At 37.6% G+C, this 23,066-nt stretch overlaps 1 protein-coding gene across 1 annotated transcript in view; it reads right to left on the bottom strand.

The window, feature by feature from the left end:
• igsf3 (immunoglobulin superfamily, member 3) overlaps positions 1 to 23,066 on the bottom strand; it is a 126,339-nt gene that overhangs the window by 87,032 nt on the left and 16,241 nt on the right. Inside the window, exon 2 of the mRNA XM_043249536.1 lies at positions 9,386 to 9,766. Coding sequence (XP_043105471.1) covers positions 9,386 to 9,766 — 381 coding nt within the window. The remainder of the gene's footprint in view (positions 1 to 9,385; positions 9,767 to 23,066) is intronic.

The raw sequence follows: 23,066 nt of genomic DNA on the forward strand, positions 1-23,066 counted from the left end.
GCTTTGAAGAGGGCTAGCGCCGTAGCTCTTTATGACTCAGGCGCTGCTGCCCAACTTGTTCATGTGTTTTGCCATGATTAAGAGAGGGGAGGTCTCTTATTGCCAGCTCAAACGAGTGCTCACAGCACATGCTGGCATTCACAGGCACTGATAGCCTGGTTCAGGTTTTAATATCACTCTCTGTGTAATATGGAGTAGTGAGCATGTGATTATTGGGGGTGGAGGACTCCCTTCTACACATGCTGTAAAGTGCAGGCTGTCGTTTTTCTGTGTTTCTTGCGAGGGCTGGTGCGTAGGTTGAAAAGCTCAGCTCCAGATCTTCTCCCACTCTGTTGGGAGAGGCTGGGAAAGTGATGTTTCAAAACCTCCTCTCAAATGCTACTATCGCACATGCTGACGACACATTTTGCAACCAGCACTTGGGAATGTTAACATGTTGTAATGTAACATTACATTATTAGTCCCTCTAAAGCAAATGATGTTACATCACTGTGTTAGTCCAACCGATGGCAGATGGTGGGACCTGTTTGAAGACCATTATGAATTTTAAAATTTAGTTTGGTAACATATGCCATATGTAATTTTAACCTGTTTTCCCCTTAAAAGAAAAATATATTAAAATATATAAATATATAAATATATAAAAATAATTGAAAACTAAAATTAGTTGGTGATAAATATAAAGAAATGAGAGCAATATAAGTAGTTACTAAAAAATTATTAGAATAGAAATTTCAAAAGAACAGCATTTATTTGAAATAGAAAAAGAAAATGGAAAAAAAAAGAATTGGTATTCTATTTTTGGAAAAGAAAAGCTTGCAGTATTATAACAAATATAAAGAAAAAAAAAAAAAGTAGCATTAAAAGCAGCTTCCAAAAAATATTCAGAATGTCTAATGTTTAAATCAGGCAAACAAACTAAGGACACAGAGGCAGTAACTCATTGAGAAAAGCTCCACACACCATTCTCAAGGTCACCAAAACAACGATTACAGTGAAAGCACCAGTGTTTACAACGATGGCGATGAGGGCTCAAAACACTGCCTTATATGGACATGAACAGATAACAGACAGACAAGAGAAGAAAGATCACCTTGTTCTTATGGTTTGTCACTCTAAAAATCCCAGGCACTACAGATTCATTTCTACAGTGCCTTTCATCACTACAGGCAGAAACCTGCAGGGTAAAGCGAGTGTGTTTTATAGATGTATCATGTTGCAGCCTGTCCAGGTGTGCTGAGACCGTGATTCTTGTTTATAGTTGTAGTGAAGTATACAGTTTCTCCCTCTTCATGAAGCTGACACACCTCAGATGATACGCTACTGATTCCAGCTCACATCCTGGTTTCAGCCTGACTCACTGCTGACTATATTCACTCTGGCTTTCTCTCTTAACTCCCCTTACTCACATTTCAGGTTGTTTAAGGTGATCTTGTGCCAGGGGCCTGAATTACGTCAGGTTGGAGAGGATAAGACCTTGTTTGTCCCTGAAACTGCTTACGTAGCAGTTTGAACAACAACAGCACGTGAAAGAGCATTACAACTGACCCTTCACTAAGCCATGACCTTAAAATGTTATGAGCAATTCTACCTTAGAAACTCTCCCACATAATCACACATTCTTTTTCTTTTTTTTTTTGATGCACATCTAAGGAGGATCTGAGAGTTTGGATAGCTTTATATCATTTTAAAGACAAAAAAGGTTATTTTAGTAGTCTACAGTGTGGATTAAAATGTATGATCCCTCATTCCCAAATGAACATGCACAACATCAGTAAGAAAACCTACTTTTGCTCCAAGGTAAAATACAGTTAATAATTTAATGCTAATTTGTTTAAGTATTAATTCAGGTCATAGGACTAAAGGTTGTGGAAAATTAAAAGTTATAATTGCTAACAATGCTTTCAAATGAGATTTCAGTCGCACTTCTGACTGGGAGTCTTAGTTTTTAATTTATGCTCCTGTTTTGCATGTCAGACTTCATTTAAGAATAAAATGTAAGAATAAAATACATTAGTTTTACTACTCTGAGAACATCTTAATAGAGAACAAATTATAAAAAAAAAGATACAGATATATCTAATCGAGTGTGTAACCACAAGGGTTCGAGACATTCAGTTGTCTCTCTCTCTCTCTCTATCTCCACTTCTTGTGCTCTACATCTTCAATTTCTCTACCTTCTAAGTGTTTGAAATGTTGTCCAATTAAACGTTAGACACTGGTATTAATTCAAACTTTGCTTAGACATACTTCAGGACTGGGCCCTTCTTGGAGGACAGCTGATCTGGGCTTTAGAGGACAGCAGAAAAAGAGGGATATGCTGGCATGCACAACCAGTGGAAACTTCAGAGGAATGTAGAACACTCTACATGCATATCAGCTGAGCTCTCCAGCAAACCAGTCTTAGATACAGTCCAGCTGCTACAGTCGTTTTATATTTTGCAACACAAACGCCGTCATAGAAACGCATCAACACTGACTCGAGCTGAATAATGACTCCATTATTTCTGTAGGGTTGCTTATAGCTGAATTGAACTTGTTTTATAATTGATGATCTTGCACATTTATTAAACCAAACCAACACTAAACTAACTCCAGTTGAATAAAAAACTACTGTCTTTTTAGAGCCGTTTTACAGCAGAATTCAGAATTGCCTCATATATGATGAAATTTGCATCACCGATTTGTTTTGTTTTTTTGTTCTCTGCTATGAAGCTCCTTTGAAACAATCCGTATTGTATAAAACCCTAAATAAATAAAGGTCACTTGACAAGAGAATAATAGATTCACCCATATCTTAAAAATGCCCAAGCCATTTGTATTCCTACAAATGTTTTACACTGCATCGCGGTGTATTTCGCTAATTTGTCATTTGTAAGATTTGTGATGATAATATATTATGCATGTGCACAGCTCCATGTAGTCCAAGACAAATTTCCCCTTAGGGACAAAAGCAGCATATTTCAATTCAATTATAATTAGTTTAAGTGAAAACAACACATTTCAAATGAGAACTTTCTATTAATCTAGAGTGTGTGTGTGTGTGTCTGTGTGTGTGTGTGAGAGAGAGAGAGAGAAAGCTTGGTGTCACTGAATGACAAAATGAGCCCTAATCCTTGCCACATGAAGATACCATTTTTAACACACACACACACACACACACACACACACACACACACTAAATAGGAGAGATCTAAAGGAGCCTAAGCTCAAAGAACACATCAAAAAGAAGACACAAATTAAAAGGTCAGTAAAAGACATGTTTACATTTATGATACACCAAGATACACTAGCTGTCCTTAAATGTTTTACTACACTCCATCAAATACAACCTCAACCTGTACATTCTTTCAAAAATCGTAAGCGGGTCAACTAAACATCACAGGAATTCAATTAACTTCATTAAGACTTCATTTATTTTCAGTACTCGGGTACAGTATCCCATGCTATGCAGAATAAAGTAAGAAATGCCCTTTCTTTGCATACGTTTGTCCTTTGGAAATAATAGATGCTTACTCATACCATTCATTACACTGTTCTCGCCAATTCTGCACAGTAATTTATTGAAATAATGAATTTTCATTTATGTCCTTCCAATTATGTTAAAATGTGCATACACAACCAGCCTTCAGTGTACTGTAGAACTTCATAAGAGCGACTTGCGGTGCTTTCACACTTTTAATTGGTTTATACTCATTTCTTTTCATCTTAAAAATGCATCTCCTCACTGCAAAAAGCATGCTTGACATTTCACAATTGCTTAACATCTTGAAGGTTTAAAACTACTATGTCTGGACATGCACAGACCTCAAAATCTATTACAGTGGATATTAAATACAGACAATTGTGAAATTATTATCAAGTAGGAGTGTTTAAATATTGGATGTGCAGTGGATTGAAAATAACATATGAAAGTGGTCCACATAAAAAGCTATTTTGTAACCAAATCTGGTCTGTGCCAGATAACCGTGGGGAAAAATACACTAAATTGGTTGACAGAGTAAATGCAGCCTAGTTTAGTAAAGTGTCGGAGGAAGAGGATTTCAGCCTGAAAGCTCAAAGCCATAAAATGTTTCAACTAACAAATACATAAATAAATTATACCCAAAACAAAAACAACACAGTGCCAAACACCCAGTAGTGATTGTATCGCTCATGTTTGAACAGAGTTGCATCACTAGGGACAGGGTTGGGGGAAAAAAAGCACCAAGCTAGAAGAAGAGAAGAAACCATTTGAAATGTACAACTACAAAACTCTAAATCTTCTTCAGAAGCAAACTGTTAAATAAATCATTGCCGCTGAGTGAAGCAGATTAAAAGAGGATGTTTCGCCCGTTTGCTTGAACCATTTTTCTTTGGCAGGACTGAGCAGAGCTTCCTTTTTGCCCACTGACGTCAGAAACAGCAAGCCGCCAAGGAAATGCATAGAAATGGCCGTTTATTTAGGAAAACTGAACTTTATCATCTTATTTCATCATTCCATCATGCAAAACACCAGATATAGCCGAGCACAATAAACATCAGCGACACAGCTTTTAAAGAACAGAAGGTAAAGAACAGAAGATACAAGTGACAACACTAGAAGGGTGAATCTGAAGAAACATGCTTTGGTCGCATTTTGTCCCAAAAAAAAAAAAAAAAAAATTGTATTTTGTATAAAGACAACTGAACCTATATATTTTTTTTACATTAAAATACATATTTTTGATTTTGTTATACACATATACCCAGACATTTCTTATTAGCTCAGCTTTTACATTTCATAGGGGGAAACCCCCATTACTCTTTAATTCTAAAAAAATAAATAAAACAGAAAAATAAATAGAATTATTACCAATGTTTTAATTAGTTACAGTTTTGTGAGTTTTTAATTTGGCAATAATTTTGCATTCGGAAAGGATTTGTTTCATTAAACAAAACAAAAAATTACATTTTAGACAGTCCAAGAATACTTTGTGTATGTGTGTTTTGTTGTACTGTCTAAAAATGTAATTCATTTTTTTGTATAGATACACAAATAATTATTAGGCGAGTAAGCTTTTATTTAAAAAAAAAAAAAAAAAAATAAAATATATATATATATATATATATATATATATATATATATATATATATATATATATATTATTTTTTATTTATTTATTTTTAAATATATATATATATATATATATATATATATATATATATATATATATATATATATATATATATATATATATATATATATATATATATATATATATATATGAACTGCCTGTGAAGCACTGTATAATTATTTCATTATTTTGATTTTGGGGTGATAGACGATCTGCACATGTTCTTGACAGGAATACTGATATTTATCCAAAATTGCCTGTGGCTATGTATATAAACTGAGTTTAACTGTGATTACAGAATGAATTAAGGGGGAAAAATCATAACTGAGGAAAAAGAGGTAGAAAGAGAGGGCTAGATGATTTTCGATGACAGCACGCACGCAGCTGCCAGGCGGCGAGGCATTGAAAAGCATGCAAGGGTTGTCCTGTAATATGAGTAAGACCGTGGGGAAATGGGTTAAGAGGTTAGAGACACACAGAGGCTTCAGTTAGTATATGTGCTTCCTCCCCTCACCTCATGTACACTGCCTAAAAATACAGCCCACAATGAGCACAGCCATTACTCCTGTCAGCAGCTGAGAGCAGCCCAGTCATGGCCTACATTCAGCTCGCACATTCCTAACCCACTTATGAAGCATACTGATCATTCATTAATCTATGAAAACACACATGCTAATTATTACACAGGCCAAGGATGTATATATAGCAATGCTTCAGCTGTTAGCTTAGCTTAAACATGCGCAGCTTCAGTACAGTCTACAGGATCCTACAGATACCTACTAACACTTGAGCATGGCTGACATTTTTGATTAGTTGAGTTATTCCTGTAAATGACTAGAATATCCCTGAAGGTCAGACATATGCTGTGTCTTTTTAGTGGCTTTGTTCCAAATGCTAACTGTATTTTTAGGCACTCCTAAGCTAAAGAGGTGGGTAGCAAACCTCTGCTCTGTTAGTTTTGGACAATATTGGAATCAAAGCCACATTACAGAAAAAAAACAGCAGATCAAAAATAGCAGATCATCTATTAAATTGGACTATTTTACCTTGTCAGTTCTATAAAAAAAAAAAAAAAAAAAAAAAAATCATCAAGTGTTGCTTACACATTGTTAAAACAAATACTAACCCCTTACCATAACCTATACCCTCATCTTAAACCCAGTATAGCATTAAGACATCCTGCAGTTTAATTGCATTTAAATGTGACAATTTGACATATATGTCTCAATATATGTGTGATCTCAATATATGTGTGGTATGAACTATGTTTATGCTTTAGTGTATTGCTTTGTTAGCTTAGCATTGTGTGCTAATGTAAAACGCATTTTTGATTAATCGGGTCTCTCTTTTTAGACACATAGCTTTATTTGTGGAAAGCAGCTCCATTTATATATATATGCTGGAATATACCTGCTGTTATCTGAGTTTGCCAGAGCTATTGAATTTAGCCACGTTTACTTCTGACCTTAACTTGTCTTTCAAGCATAATCCTGCCTGATAGAGACATAAAGGGTTGAAGGAGGTTTTAGAGCAGATCTCAGTGCACTGTGGGAAATTCAGGATGTGAGAAAAGATCAAGATGCAAAGGTCACAGCACCCTGACACACAGACAAACAGTTTGTTTTTCTAAAATGCTCCAACAGTTCTGTTTCACCCTGTTCTAAAAGAAAGAATTAAATTGAGATCAACACTGCATTTCATTAGGAATATGAAATCCTGCAGCATTAGGGAGAGTAACTCACATGGAACAGTATAAATGTATTTTATTACTAGCATTAGCATCTCAAAGACAGTAACTGAACTCAATTTAGCGTACAGGGTACTTTTTTAAACCAGTCATCTGGGTCCGGATTCATGAAATATTCTTAAAGAAGCTCTCCGCTCTTCTGTAGTTACATCATGTACTAAGCACAACATAAAAAAAAAAAAACCTTTTGTTTGCTACAGGTTCATTGTAACTGGTTATTTTTCCACAAGAACGGCTATGTGATGATGTGAATAGGATGCTAGTTAAAAAGTAGCGCTTCCAAGAGGTATGTTAGCATGTAGGAACAACAGAAAGAATGATGGTGTGTTTAAAGAGGGACAGGGATGTCAGAATGGGGCGTTAAGCAACATGCCTGTCCTTAAACAGGTGGCTCTCTGTGTGATGCTCCCCAGCCCACACCGAACACGACTCATGACTCACAGATCCCATATTAAAACTGTTCCTGCTGGTCCACATGTCCATTTGTTCAGCCTCTCAAGACATGCGGTGCATGTGAGCCTATGCAGCAACGCCTGCCGTTGACAACTCAGCCCACACGGTTAGTCACAATCAACAGCCGAACCGCTAACAATGAGCTTTTTGTAATAAGTAGCAGTCACTGATAAGCTCATGTGACTGTGAGACATCAGCGGTATGTGTGTGTGATCAGAGCTGGAAGGATAAAAAGTTTAATTACAATTGCAATTAAGAGGACTATTGATACTGATATCATGGTGGCAGGTGGCAAGGCAGCATTACAAGGCTGTGCCCTACTTAATAATAGGGTGGGCTGGCACACAGATGGACTGGCATTCTGTCAGGTAGATTCTCTGTTACTCCACCAGAAAAGTGACTGATTTGTTCTGCATAAATCCACTCAGGCATTAAAAGTCCACCAATTAGCGTAGATCCATTAACTTGAGCAATGACGAGTTGGAGAGGATTCAGGCTGACGGCTCCAAAAAAAAGAAAAGAAAAAAAAAAAAAGCTGCATTTCAAAATGTCATTTAAAAAAAATTCCCAAAAGTGACTATCCAAGCAAATCCAAACTTACATTGCTAAAAACTGCTTGGAAAAGAAATCAGTTACTAAGACTCAAATTAATCAAATTAAATGTGTATTTAGTGACAGTTAGTAACGGGGATCCTCAAAAAGGACAATTTAAACACATAAACAATTTGCCTAAAGAAATTACAAATAAAAACTAAAATTAGGCTAAATGCTAGAAGTGAATTACAACATTACAATGTACAGTTTAAAAATATATAATAAGTTTGAGTTTTCAAACATTAAAGCTAAATTAAGATTATGGTAAATAGGTGAACTGGTATATATATATATATATATATATATATATATATATATATTATAGTCATTTCCATGAGAACTGATCTAAATGTTTAAGCTTATAATGATATTCTAGTGAACTGTGTGTTTCTAAATTTATAGCAAAAGTTTAGGCAGGAGCCTTTTCTATTCTAACATGACAATGCTTCTGTTTATAATGCAGGCTTCAAAAAGAAATGTCTGATTGAGTCAGTGTGGAAGAACTTGACTGGTCTGCGTAAAGCCAAGTCCTAATCCCAGCTGAACACCTCTGGTGTGACTTTAAATGCAGACCTTGAGGCAAAAGGGCCAAATACTAATGACTTATACGTAAGGGTACAGCCATTTTAGATGCTTCCAAAACTGTTGCAAAAGAGATGGATATACCATTTTAAGATATATTCATTATGTTTCCATTTTTTGTGGCCACAGTTTTGGAAGTGCCATTTTCTGCTCTAAAGAAGCATGTGTCCTAATACTTTTATACAGTCTACGTGCAAGTCATTGGTGTTTGGTGATGGGTTTTTGTCATTTAAAGTCATATCAGAAAAACTATGCTCTGTGCAGACCAATAAAGTTCTTCCTACTATTAACATATGATGCCTGACATTTCAAGTACAGATTCAGACAGGACTTGGTTGCCTCTAAATGATTTAAAGAGAAAATTAAATCATATTTTTAATCTATTATTGATTTTATTCTCTTTTAAATTGGATGGGCTGTCACTCGTTCTTGAACCACCAAACATTTTACACAGAAAACGGGCGAAAAGGTCTAAATTCAAGGACAATACTGTAACTATAACTTTCTCCATGTGCTGACTGACAGCTTAAGTTATGGCTTTTAATGAAAGGTCAAAAAAAATGAGAAGTTGTGAGGAGGAAAAATATAATAACAATTTCCCACAAATCACAGACATTGCTATCAGGATAGAATTTGATTTCTCAGAGGACCCTTGAGTTATCTGAAAAACAGTAGGTAATTTTCTCTGTAATTCGCACCAAGGTTGTGAAAGAAAATTACAGATGTGTTTGATTCAAACGGGAAAAAAAAAAAAAAAAAAAACACAAAGTACATCTGTGAAACACGCATTTATGTAGCCTCCTGCAGGAAAACCTGTCCAGTCTGAATAAAGCTCATGAACGCAAAAACAGTGCTGTAGGAAGCATACTACACTATAAATCAGGGCTAAAGTGAGAGTTCAGAGGGGGCTCACCGGTGAGGTTGGTACGGGCGCTGTAGGAGCCCAGGTAGCGGCTGTCTGTGTTAGGAGTGTAGCACTCGTACATGCCCTGGTCTGTGGCCTGCAGCTTGGTGATGTGCAGCAGGACAGAGTCTCCGCTCAGCCTCTCGATGTAGATCTCCTTGCTGTTGACGCGCTGGGAGTACAAGGCGTAGGCGTAGTTGTGCTGCGATGTGCTCACGATACGGATCTCTCGATCGGGAGCGGTGTAAAGATACATGGACCATTCAAAGTCTTGCTCGACCCCTTCCTTGTAGCCGGTCACGTTACACCAGATGGTGATGTGAGAGCCTTCTGTTCGGATCAAGGGCCCTGGCTGAACTGTGACCTGCCGCTGAGCCGAGCATGAGACCACTGTAAGAAAGACAGAAGGGGTCAAAAATCTGAGTATATTCGATATAAACATCAAAACAATTACATTTTTTACTTAAAATGGTGTTTTGTTTTTACTATCAACTATCAACCAACTATCATAACCAGTCAAAAGGTATTTCTCAATAATCTAGTCATAATCCTAATGTAAAAGTCCAATACTGTCTTTTAAGAAAACATTCAAGCTTTTGAGTGCTTGAAATTTGTGTGTTTGAGTGCATGTGGAGTTTGCCGCATGTGAAGAATCATCGGCTCTTCAAGAAATCAAGTGGCCTTCAGCCAAGAGACCCATTATACAGAAAACACAGCCACTCAATAGAATCACCTTTTGAGAAACACACACAGCGTGTCTGCGGCAATCAAAAAAAATATACTGTAAATAGAAAAAAAAAAATCGTACAATATATTAATGTGCATCTCGTCAGTAGCCGGTTGCTTTGTAACGGTAAATCTCCATCACCTGCAATCAAGGCACTGGTTTTACTGACAAGTTCAGCATATATATTTTGCCCAGCCCTAACTGTAAATAATACAATTAACACACTTATAGAAGGTCAAAGTTCTAGCATATAATGAGTTTATGAATACACTCAGCTCAGGTCTTACGTATAAAAATAAGCCCACTTAGCGAGATGTGCCTAAACAGGTCTAAGACTTAAATTAAGAGTATATTTGGATTGGGAAATGACGTGGAAAATAATGCTGTCAAATTGGACAGGTTTTGAAATGGAAAATCTTCTCTCCATGCAAGCAGATGAAGAAATTAGTCGACTGATTACTGAATCTAAAGATTGTCTCATTTATAGGAAAAAAAAAACTAGCCACACAGGACCGAAGACAAATCACATAATAAAATTGTAGTACTTCTGTGCAGATCAGTAAATGGTAGCAAAATGTGAGTAGCAGATGTGGAACATTTTCATAGAAAAGGTAATCTGCCAATTTTAGTGCAATTTAATGGCTTTCACGTGTGAAAGTGGCAATTATTCATATTTGTTTGTGTATAAAGTTGTTACTTTCCTGTAAAATTATAACATAATACATTTATATTGTTGAATACTTAGAGAATATGTGGAAAACAGTTTTTGTTCAGTGACGTATCACGTTACATACATATTCATTTCATACAGAAATCTTTGAATTTAAGAACAGGAATTGTAATAATAATAATAATAATAATAATACACTATTATTATTATTATATTATAATTAATCAGTCATTTTTAATGAGCAAAGGCACAAACTCCAACTTTACATACAGTACAGTAGGCAACATATAAACAGCGCTTTTATATCGTCACTGAGAAAAGTATCTGTTGAAACATAACGATCACACCAATAAATTTAACCAATTTTGTAAAAAAAAAATAACCCACAATGTAAGACTTTTAAGGTTAGTTTTAAGGTGAACCGTGAATTTAACAAGATTTTTATTACAGTGTAACAGTATTTATTGTATTTACTACTTGATTCTCCCAAGCCACTTTAAGAAGTTTTACAGCATCTGCATCTCTGAGACAGCCACAAAACCTCCTCTGTGAGAATAATGAGAGTTCTGCACACAATGAAAGATGTTAACTGATAAACTAACGTCGTCCTAGCCTGTCCATGTCTGACAAAGACGTAGGAAAAAGGAAGACAAGTGTGAACATTTGGAGTTGAGAGAACAGGGAGAAAGTCATTCCTCGGATGTCATTGTCCAATCGGTAACAGAAAAAAGACGCAGCCCATCTGTTAGTGCGGCCCGTCTGGTGTGGATCTGTGACAATGAGTGAGCGTGTGTGTGTGGGTGAACGCTTCCCACGCCTCAGAAGAGACGTCAGTGATTCAATTACTTCTAAATATGCAAGTGCATCTGCATCTCTGGGCCATCCCATGGTGAACTGAAAGTGGCTTTTATCACTTACTTTATCTGTTTCCTTCCCTCTCGTAACCCCTGTACACCCACACACGCCTGTGCTTTCCTCAAGCCAGCTGCCCACACACACAGACACTCCAGAAAACACCACTGAAACTGCAACCTAGTGCTATGTCGGTAAACAGCTCTATAGAACGGCAGCAGACAGCTGGGTTATCTTGACTGCTGCACTATGGCACGAGCGTGCACATGGGAATTTACACTTCCCAAGGTGATCTGATGTTTGTCAAGCCCTGCATTTCTCTCTCTCTCTCCATGACATCCGGCTCTGTAGGAGACCCGTGTTTACGCTCTGCCAACCTGGCTCCCCATAAACACTTTCATGTGCAGTAAATTGTTCTCTATTCAGTCAGTATTATGGCTCAACAATAGAGCCAAACTAGTCTCGGAGCAAAGCATGAGGTCTGGACCACATTGAGGCATATTTTAAGTCAATAATTAACTATATAAAGATGCGTAGTCCGCACAGTTGAAATATAAAGTAATTGAAGATTATGTACAAATGAGGACGATAAAAATGCCTTCTCTCAAGTACTTATAGAGTTCTGTTTTCTTATTATCTGTAACACTACTAATATTATGACACTTAAATCACTTACTGTATTAAATTATAAAACACAGACATAACAGCAAAATAAATGTGCTTCAGAAAAACAGAATTTATAATACAGAATTGCCTCAAATGAAATTCCTAATACCTTTTATTAGTCCAAGAAAAAGAAAACAAAGATTTCTATTACCATTTAAAATATTTTATATTTAGAAAATAAAATCTCCAAAAGTGACAGTAAAAGTAATCATTTATAAATGACTTCTATTTCAGATAAAAACTGTTCTTTGGAACGTTCTATTCATCTCAAATCATGACATGATTTGGCATATTTGTCTCTACAAAAACCATCATAGGTGCATAGCAACCAACAACCACTGACCACATTATGGTATACAATATACTTTTTTGCATGTACTAACCAACATCAGACAGTCAGTTACCTCTCCATATGCATTCTGCAACTTTACGTCTAATGCTAGCACCTAACTCTCTTCCAAGTCTCTGTCCCGTTTACATTCCACAGACCCACTTTATATCGGTTTCAGCCTCACTTTTGGTATTTTCATTTTAACCATCTTCCTTATTGAAGATGTGACCCCTGGTCTGTCTGCTGAAGTTTGCTTCACTGTGCCAAAGTCCTCAGAGCCACTGTTCAGGCGTCTGAGTTTCAAAGGCTGGCTGGGAGACATTTCCCCTGAAAACCAGACTTCACCTGTCAGCTCAGACCACTGCAAGAGCACTGACTGTTACACAGCTGTCCATACAATCCAAGTTTGAATTAGTTCATACATCTGTTAGATTGATTTGCAGGATATCCACTGGTAAACAATGGTGTCTCGTTGTTTAAGAAAAAAAAAAAGTCTTTACGGTACAGTATGTGGTTATGAAATATCATCAAACCGGGTTTCGATTTTTAAGTGCACCAGGGTCCATTTTGCAATTCCGGCACGCCTGGAGTGACAGGCCAGCATTTAAGCCCTGTCGTTCAACAGATGAAAGCGACAGCCTGCTAGACCATAAACCATCAGTATGATTTCAGCAGGATGAAGATTTCATATGACACATTAAATCCAGAGACATTTCAGAGATATTTAACTGGAACATTCATGTCAGGCTCATTCCTCTTTTTGAGCTCGGCTGATGAAAGTAGTGTTTTCATGTGGGTCACAGAAGACTTCCCCAGAATAACCAGCTCTGGCCTGCCATCAGCTCTGCAGCATTAAATATGGATCACATACTGTATAAAACACCATGCGTTTCTAACAACACGTGATCTCTCTCTCCTGTGGAGGAGGAGGACGGCATAAGAGTTTTGTCTGTTTCAAATACATTTTAATACCAGTTTACAATACTTTATTAAAAGTACACCACAGGAGTTGTTTGTCCTCTGGGTGCCAAGCATGAGAGAGATTTCATGAAAGTTTTATTTCACCTAGCTTCTATCATGGTCTTGAGCAACCTTATACTGTTGACAACAATAAACCTCACTAAACTATTTAAACTATTTTCACTCTAATATATGCTAATTAGCAGTGTAAACTAATCATATAAATAATAAGTCAATAATTTTTGTATTATTTTTAGTGAATTTAATAGTCTACTCCTCTAGTACTTATTTTTTTAATGGACTTAAACTATTACCCAATTATAACATGTTTGCCCAATTTTTGTTTGTTAACATTGACTTCCATAGTTTTTTTCCCCCATACTATGGAATCTTCATTGTTATAATTACATTACTTCCCTGCATTTCAACAATCCAGAATGTCTGTTATTAGACTGAAACTCAAAACATCGTCAATGCTCGTGCTCTTGTTGAAGGAAACCTGCATGACTATTTTTTCCACTGAACCAAAGGCATTTTGATTCCTATGCAATTGATAATATCTCAAAAAACTAAAAAATACAAAAATAAACAATCCCAAAACAGTCCACACTGTAAACAAGACCAACCAATTCACTAAAAACAAAACTTTTCTCACAAACTCTGCAAAAAGAGCTAAGGTGGATGTCGAGACATTCAATAAATAAACATTTCATGCTGCGTTTACATAAAGAACAAGTCATTATACACACAACTTCTGTGCGTGTGAGTGGAGTGTTCCCTGTTAATTTAGACAGTTTACAGTTTAAAAGTTTACACATTTATTTACATTTACATGTACTAAATGTCATGTAGACAAGTAAAAGATCATAGGAATTAGGCTAACTCTCAGTTCCCAACCATAATTATTACTACACAAATCATTGTAAAGAGACTCCCATGGGAACAGACGAACAGAACAAAACCACTATGACAACAATTAAATTCAGAAGACAACGCGAGTAGATAGACAAAGAAAAAGAGAGCAAACTAGATCAAATGTGGGCAAAGATCAAAAGAAAACCTGTTTAAAGGTAGAATACAAGAATGAGCAAGTAAAACAACGAAAGAGGAGACTATAGTCTAGTCTTTGGTCAGCACAAAAGTCTCTGATAAATACTGGTACATGAAAGACAACCACTTTCCCAAGCCTGCTGTTTGTCTTGCTTTAATTGCCTCTCACACATGGAGTCCAAAAGCACTTTAATGGAGCTGCTGTGTATACAGACAGAAGCCATGATGCCGTGTCTCACAGCCCAAGAGAGTAACGCAATACCCAAAAGACATACTCATATACACACAGCTCTGGTGTTTAACAGGAAGACACACACACACGGAGCAAATTGGCCTAGACCATTACCACCATCACCACACCTCGCAAAACTCCAAACCCAGTGGAGCAATTACCAAAATCTCTTCTGCTCATTTGATGCAGGCCAGAGTGTAAGCACTTTCTCACAAGGAGAGTAAAAGGGCTTGGCGGAAACCACAGCCAATTAGAGGAGGATGTAGCAAGGCAAATGACCAGAGGAGGGGATCATATTGAGAAGGAATACAAGTTCACAGCATTTGGCAACCCAAAATCCAATTTCTTTTGTCTAAGTGTGAAAGTGATCACATTTTTCAGAGCAGTGTGAACACAAAAAAAATCCAATCTTTTCAATCCGATTTGGGCAGCTTTGATATGTGGTCCTTGATCCGATTATGTGTCCAATTCATGGCCATGTGACCCAAGCGTGAACCATCAGATTGGAATTGAATGGTTTCTTTGACGCCAATTTTTTTGTTATGTACACATAAGCAGTGCACGTGACTTACTGATTTAGTAAATGTGTGAATGGGGTTGCTTTTACGCTGGCCGTCTATCTGAGTTTGTGGTAAATGTAAAGCGGACAATATCAAACCAATAAAAACAGATTTGAGTGAAAAAAAAATATTAAATAGAATTCAAGGTGAGCTTTAAGAGAAGCAAAACAAATGAAAACTGCCATTATCAATCTCATGTCATTTTAAGCTTGTATTTGTAAAAATCTGTGTATTTTTGCATTTCCTGTTGTTTTGCGATTGCGGTCACTTCACTTCTACATACAGTAATACTTTAGGGTGCTGGCTTTCTGTCTGTTATCTAAGAGCTGAGCTGAACCAGAAAGTGACAAGCAGCTTTTTGATACGTTTAAGGTTTAACAGAGCTCGGCTGAGTAAAAAGACAGATTTAAGAAGCCTGTCCCCACTTGAGATAAGAAGGAACTTGGGTCTAATGAGGTTTCACAGGAGAGGTGCAAGATTACAGTTGCATAAAACAAGGAAGTCAGAGCTTGTGCATCTAGTTACTGTGCCAAAATACATAAACTAAGAGAAATGCAAGCCAGCAGGCCTATTGGCTACTGAGTGAATTTCTGAGATTGTAATTAGACCAAACATTAAAGCAATAAAACAGGTTACATACTCCACATGTCACGCCTTTCTTGACACAGCTGAGGCCTCCTTATGTTCAACTTCAAATCATTTTAAAACTAACAAAAACATCATCAGAAGCATTTCAGGACATTAACCAAAGCATGCAAATAAACTAGGAAGAAATTTAATAAAAAAAAAGAAATGGAAGACAAAACATACAAATTAATAAACAAAAACAGAATGAACAAATAAATTTTAGAATGAATAAAAAGGAAGGGAGATTTTGTAAAATAAGGGTAGAAAATCTTCTGTTTTCATAACTAACAACTAAGTATAAGGAATGCCCCCAATTAGCCAAGTAAACGTGTGTGTGTGTGTGTGTGTGTGTGTGTGTGTGTGTGTGTGTGTGTGAAAGAGTGTGAAAGAAGAGAAAAGCATATGCACTGCCTCTTCCAGGCCAGGACAGGGACTCCAGTCAGCACCTCAGCTGTGCAGCGTAAAAAAAAAACAACAACAACACCGTTCTTTTAGTACAGGCAGACGGGGGGGTGGCACACTGCTTCCTGTGTATGTGTGCGGGTGAGCAGCTGGAGGCACAGCTGTACTGGTCTGTGTGTGAGTGTGTGTGTGTGTGTGTGTGTGTGTGTGTGGCAGTGAATGAGTTTTTAAAAAGTATTTAAAAAGTATTAACTATATTTAAGAATAAAGAAGTTTTTTTTTAACTGTCCAATGGCAGGAAGAAAGGGGTCTGTGGGCTACAGCACCCGTAAAAGGACAGGAAATGAGTAGTAAGACGGCATGCTCTTGGCTTGATTGGATCAATACAAAATCATTCAGCGAGCAAGACATGACCACAGCAGTCCTGATGTCTGCTCTGTGGGGATGTCAGAGGAGAATCCTTGTCTCATTGCTCTGTTGAGTGAGTTGCGGTAAGACTAAAGTACGTTGGCCCAGTAGTGCACAATCTCCACAAGCCGCAATGCAACACAATTGGCACAACATAACAGAAACAAGCCGCAATACAAGACGATTTGCACAAGAAAATGGAAACAAGCTACAAAAAAAAATTTGCGTAACACAGCAAAATTAGTGCACAACACAATGAAGTTGGCACACAAAAATGAAATTAGCCAATAACACTACTTGGCCACTGTACTAAAGGCTCATTCACACAAAAAAAACAATAGCAACTATATTAGCAGCCACACCAGGCACAACAATGTTCTGGTTATTATAAGCATGCACAGCATATGATATCTTTGATATCTTTCCTCTGTGTTGTTATCACTATAGCTGTGGTGTGGACTCTGCTATTTTTAATTTAGAAAGACTTTCCAAACTACCTCTTTATCATGTTTTTCAGCCTTAAGGCTCTGTTCCAATAACATTTTAAAGCATCCTGGGTGTGATCCCAAGGTGAAAGCTATGCAGCGTAATTACGAGATGCCTTCTAAGATGCCTTCTTTTGGAAAGCAACATTGCATCTATGCCACAGGTAAGAACAAGCTCTGAAAAGGCTGCATGGTTAAGCTTAAAATAGGAGAGAAAGCTATATTCAGAGATGTAATGTAGAGACAGCATGATGTGCAAGAGGGTCATATGCAGATGTAGAGTCTGTAGAAAAGATGTAATGTGTATAATCCTGAAGTGGAGACTTGCTGCATGGTTTCTAGGGTAAAGAACACAACAGGCCAGCAAGAAATACAGAAAGGTTCACAGAGCTTCATAATAAACCAAAGGAGGTAAAATGTCTGTGAATCAGAAGACTGTAGGACCACAGAGCAGTTGAAAAACACGTTGCCTGTAGACCATGAATGTAATTTGTGCAACCAGTGGTTGCAGGCACTGGGTCGGTGCAAAAATGCATCCTAGCAGAAAAATAAAGTGCAAGTGAGACATTAGGACAAACGGTGTGTCTTTAGGCACAATTCACTTCATCAATAAATCACCATAGTAGCATTTTTTAAGTTAATGCATGCTGGCCTCTTTCTGACAGTCTCTCATTCACGTCCATCACCCTGGCTGTCAATGGACTTGTGCCTCCTAGCAGTAACGTGCATGCCCGGAAAGGCTATTTAAATGAAAAATGAACGGCCTCATACACCGAGCTGCACCCATCCAGTCGAAAAAACTATATGAAATAGAAGACATTAATTTCTGAGTTGTGTGGAGCCATATTTACAATATATGCAAAGCTACTCCATCTTTATTCCCCACCCCTCTAGCGCTTTCATTGTGCTGTTTTGTCAGGCCTTCAGTCTCGGGATACTTTTTTTTTTTCCTTGAGCTCATAAATCCATTTGATATCTTGAATTTCTTTCAGTTTTTTACTCTGTTTTTTGCAAAAGCGCAGTTTAATGGGATTTGCATTCTGAGTGTGACATCATTTCAGAAACATCACTGCTCAAGGCTCTTAAGATGAGACAAAATCTCCCCATAAACTCCAACAGCTCTGTTGATATTATTTAAATGAATTAAATGCAATAAGCACGACTCTGAAAAGGAGGCCCTAAGGAATGCAAGCGGTTTTAGACCTCATTCTAATCGCGTACTGGTGCATTGTGGGATGGCATTCACAATTTCATACATTTCTGGAGTGCTGTCTGCCAGGCAAGTAAGAAAGTCTTTCTTTAGATGGGCAAACAAGAACCACTGTAGGACATAACATGCGCGCCTTTCTGTCTGACCAGGAAGACCACAGAAACAAAGCACTGTGGGCACAGTGTATGGTCTGCCTCTACATTACAAATTTAACTATCACAGACAAGAGAAAACTTATTAAAAAGTGAGACTTTAAGATGAGACATGAGTTTTCCTCTTCCATTATCAACACACTATTTACCTATTTAATACTGTAAAACTGCTTTGAAACAATCTGTAGTTGTATTGTATAAAGTGCTATTTACAAACCGGATTCCAGAAATGTTGGGACATTTTTTTATTAAATAACATTAGCCAATATTTTATTCACATTAAAACAGAGAGAACATAAATGTTTAAACTGAGAAATTGTACACTATCCACTAAAAGAGCTAATTTGTAATTTAATGCCTGCTACAGGTCTCAAAGTTGACATGGGGGCAACACAAGGGTGAAAATCAGAAAATATTGACAAGATTCACCTGGGAGAACATCAAGCAACTAATTAAGTAAACTGACATCAGGTTTGTAACACGATTAGCTATAAAAGGGATGTCTAAGAGAGGCAGTCTCTCAGAAGTAAAGATGGGCAGAGGCTCTTTAATCTGTAAAGAGTGTGTTAAAAGATTGTAGAATACTTTTAGAACAACGTTTTCAATGTCAAATTGCAAAGGTTTTGCAAATCCCATTATCTGTAGTGCATAACATCATCAAAAGATTCTGAGAAACTGGAGTAATCTCTGTGCGTAAGGGACAAGGCCGAAGAGCTTTGTTGGATGCCCATGGTGTCGGGGCCCTCAGATAACACTGCATCACTCATCTGCATGATTCTATCATTGACATTACTAAATGGGCCCAGGAATACTTCCAGAAACCAGTCAATATACACAATCCACTATGCCATCTGCAGATCCCAACTAAAGCTCTATTGTGCAAAAAGGAGGTGGAAAGGTGGAGGAAAGGAAAGGAAAGGAAAGGAAAGGAATTCTGGCCTATACTTGTGTTCTGCATTTAACCCATCCAAGTGCGCACACACACTGCAGTGAGTATAGAACAAACACCTTGAACACACACCTGCAACTGTGGGCAGCCAATGCTGCGGTGCCTGGGGAGCAGTTGGGAGTCCGGTGCCTTGCTCAAGGGTCTCCCCCTCAGTCATGGTATTAAGGGTGGAGAGAGCGCTGGATATTCACTCCCCCCACGACAATTCCAACCATAGAAAAGTGCTTTATAGTCAGATGAGTACAAATTCAACATCACAGACGCCATGTCCTCCAGGCTAATAAGGAGGGAGGCCTTCCAGCATGTTATCAGCGGTTAGTTCAAAAGCCAGCATCTCTGATGCACTTATCTGGTGCATAAGTGAATACAGTATGGGCAGCTATGAATGCTAAAAGGTATATGAAGGCTTTAGAGCAGCATGTGCTCCCCTTCAGATGATGTCTATTTCAGGAAAGGCTTTGTGTACTTCAGTAGGGCAATGCAAAACCATATACTGCAACTATTACAATAGCATGGCCTTCTTACAGTCCAGATCCTTCACCTACATAGAACATTTGGTGCATCATTAAACAAAAAACATGACTACAAAGCAGCTGGAAACGTATATAAGGCAAGAATGGAACCAAATTCCAACACCAAACACCAGAAAGTCCTAACCCCAATGTCCAGATGTCTTCAAACTGTTTTGAAAAGAAATTGTAAAATGACTCAGTTTAAACATTTGTCATCTATGTTCTATTGTGAATAAAATGTTGGCTCATGTGATTTGAAATTCTTTTAGTTCTCATTTTATTTAATTTAACAATTTCTTGAAGTCAGGCTGTAAATAAAACTGACGTGACTTGATGTATTCCAGGACAGAACACAATATACACATTTAAAAGGATAGTTTACTCAAACAGTACAGTAAAATGATTTACTCATCCTAAAGTCATTCCAAATGTATTGTACTCCATGAAACATCAAAGACATGTAGCATAATGTACAATATGTTATATTTCATATATTAAAAGTAGACAGAGACTAAATGTGTCTTGTAATTTATCTAAATACAGCAGCTTTGTGTGAGGAACAAATAGAAATTCACACATTATTCACAGATCATCCTATTTTCCATTCCTTTTCATTGTACAATGCCATGGAGAATCTTTTTTTCATACTTTTTTTTTTGGCTAAGATGCATTAAATTGATCAAAAGTGACAAACAGCTTTCAATCTAATCCTTTATTATTGTTCCTCAGAAGAAAAAAAAAAACATTATAACAAAATGCTTTATTTCTTATTCAGACTAATTAGAAAAATTGTGCACAAGAAAATCAAATAATGCAGCTAAAAAAATACCATATGGTCCAACCAACTTCCAAAAAAACAAAAAGTATTTTTCATAATTTGCCAGAACCTGTCTTAATCATGGTTAGTTAATCATGGACAGTCTTCAAGTCACTGACCCATTAATAACTACTAGTGCTCAAATAAAAGAAAAAGAAACTCTTCAAAAGACAAGAGGTACAATGAGTACAGACTCATTTTGAGATGAATTATCCCTTTAAGTACATAACACCCATATACTCCTTCAAAGAGCTGTTCTGTTTGTGCTTGAAGAGCTGGAAAGCACACTGACTTCAGTCAGTAAGAAGATTGCAGCAAATTGAGGTCCGCACACGACTGCTCATAAAAATGTCATCACTTGAAGTGCTAAACATATGTTCAGGGGAGCTGATGCAACCTAAAACAAAGTCAAACACCATATTTTATCCTTTCAGACAGCAACATCACTCTCTCAGTTTCGATTTCCTTTGTTTTTTTTTCTCTCCTTGCAAGCCCCTTTTCTGCTCTCTCCGTTCATTCGCTCTGCCCGTGACCACATGTGAGAATCCCCGCTGCTTGTGTCTGTCTCAGAGATCTTTGAACCCTTTCAGCGAGGTTTAACTGGCTCAGTGAGACTTCAAAGTAAAACCAAGGCTCACGTAGGCTGAAAATGAGGTCCTAAATCCTCATCAGAGGCGTTCTACCTACGTTCTGACCACAGCTGCCCGTCCTAACACGGCATTAACCCACATCTAATATCTAGTTTCACCTGCACCGCTTCTGCTGCCAATATAAATGTATTCAACCCACTGTGCAGGCGAACTGCTCCCTTCTATCTTGCTTGTGATTGCTGGACTGGGAGCTCCAGTGTCCCACTGAGAGTGGGAACCAGGACAAACATTCATACGGGACGGCTGTGTGCGGATTATGCACACGACAAAGATAAGGGGAATAAAGAACTAATCCGTGAGAAGCATGCCACGTTTCCTTTACAGAGGAACAATCTCACTGCTTCATTATAATGTGACACCATGTTCTTAAACCAGCTATGGATAATCCCACTTCCTGCGCACCTCTGCGTGTCTGGGACTCACCATAACTCGCACAAGTTAACAAGAAAGATCTGTTTCTGTGTCAAACATTCCCTCTTAGGTGCACAAAGAAGTCACTTCAAACGCTCTCGTGATACAAGCTCCAAAACTTGGAGATCCGTAGAGTTAACCTCGTTTGCCATGTTCCAACAGGGTTTTATCCACGCACGAGAGAAAAGAGCTCGCACAAAGTGGTGCGTTGTGCTTGAATAAACACCTGTGACGCCAGACACGGCTGGCCGAGAAGGATAACAAGCACGGGGCAGAAAATCCACTGAACGTGCTCCACTTAAATCAAACAGAGGCGAGGACAGACACCCTCCAGGAAAGGACAGGGAAGTGCAATTACCATAAAAATCACTCTCGCTCTACGATATAGTCATAATAATACCTGAGAGCTTTATCTTTCAACCCAGCAGGCATAGATACTGTAAATGTCATAGGAGGTGATAAACTACATCAGACAGCCGAGGCCCCTTCATTAGACTCTTGTTGAGGCCTGAACGCACCTCTCAACACAAGTGGCTTTGACCTCCAGATGACAAGCATTGCAAATAGTATCATGGAAAAGATCATTTACAAGGTTGCTAGTAAAAATGGGTCAGGATGGTTCACTGGTGAAGTTGACTAATTTATATAGATTTTTTCCCTTTGCTGTGCTACAAAGGGGGTGAATTTAGAGACACAAGTATGCAGTTACAGCATCTGTACGCAGTGTTTTAGCATGCTGAAGTCATCTCGAGTAGTGGCGTCTCTAAATTCAAGTCCTTTAAATCAATGCAGTTAAAGCCACCAAAGTGCTTCAGAATTCACAGTCTTCAGACAATAAATGTCTTGAAATTTGTAGACTTTATATCTTCTGCTGTGAGCAATGTCGCAGCTGTTATTGTCTCTGTTATTTTGATTACTATGGTTGTTCTTTCAGCAATAAAATGAAGGCTAATAGGTATTTTCCTTACATGCACACCGTTCAAACGGCTAGTTCAAACAGAGTATGAGTTTATTCCGTG

This window comes from Puntigrus tetrazona, chromosome 9 (assembly GCF_018831695.1).
Source record: "Puntigrus tetrazona isolate hp1 chromosome 9, ASM1883169v1, whole genome shotgun sequence".
Taxonomy (NCBI): domain Eukaryota; kingdom Metazoa; phylum Chordata; class Actinopteri; order Cypriniformes; family Cyprinidae; genus Puntigrus; species Puntigrus tetrazona.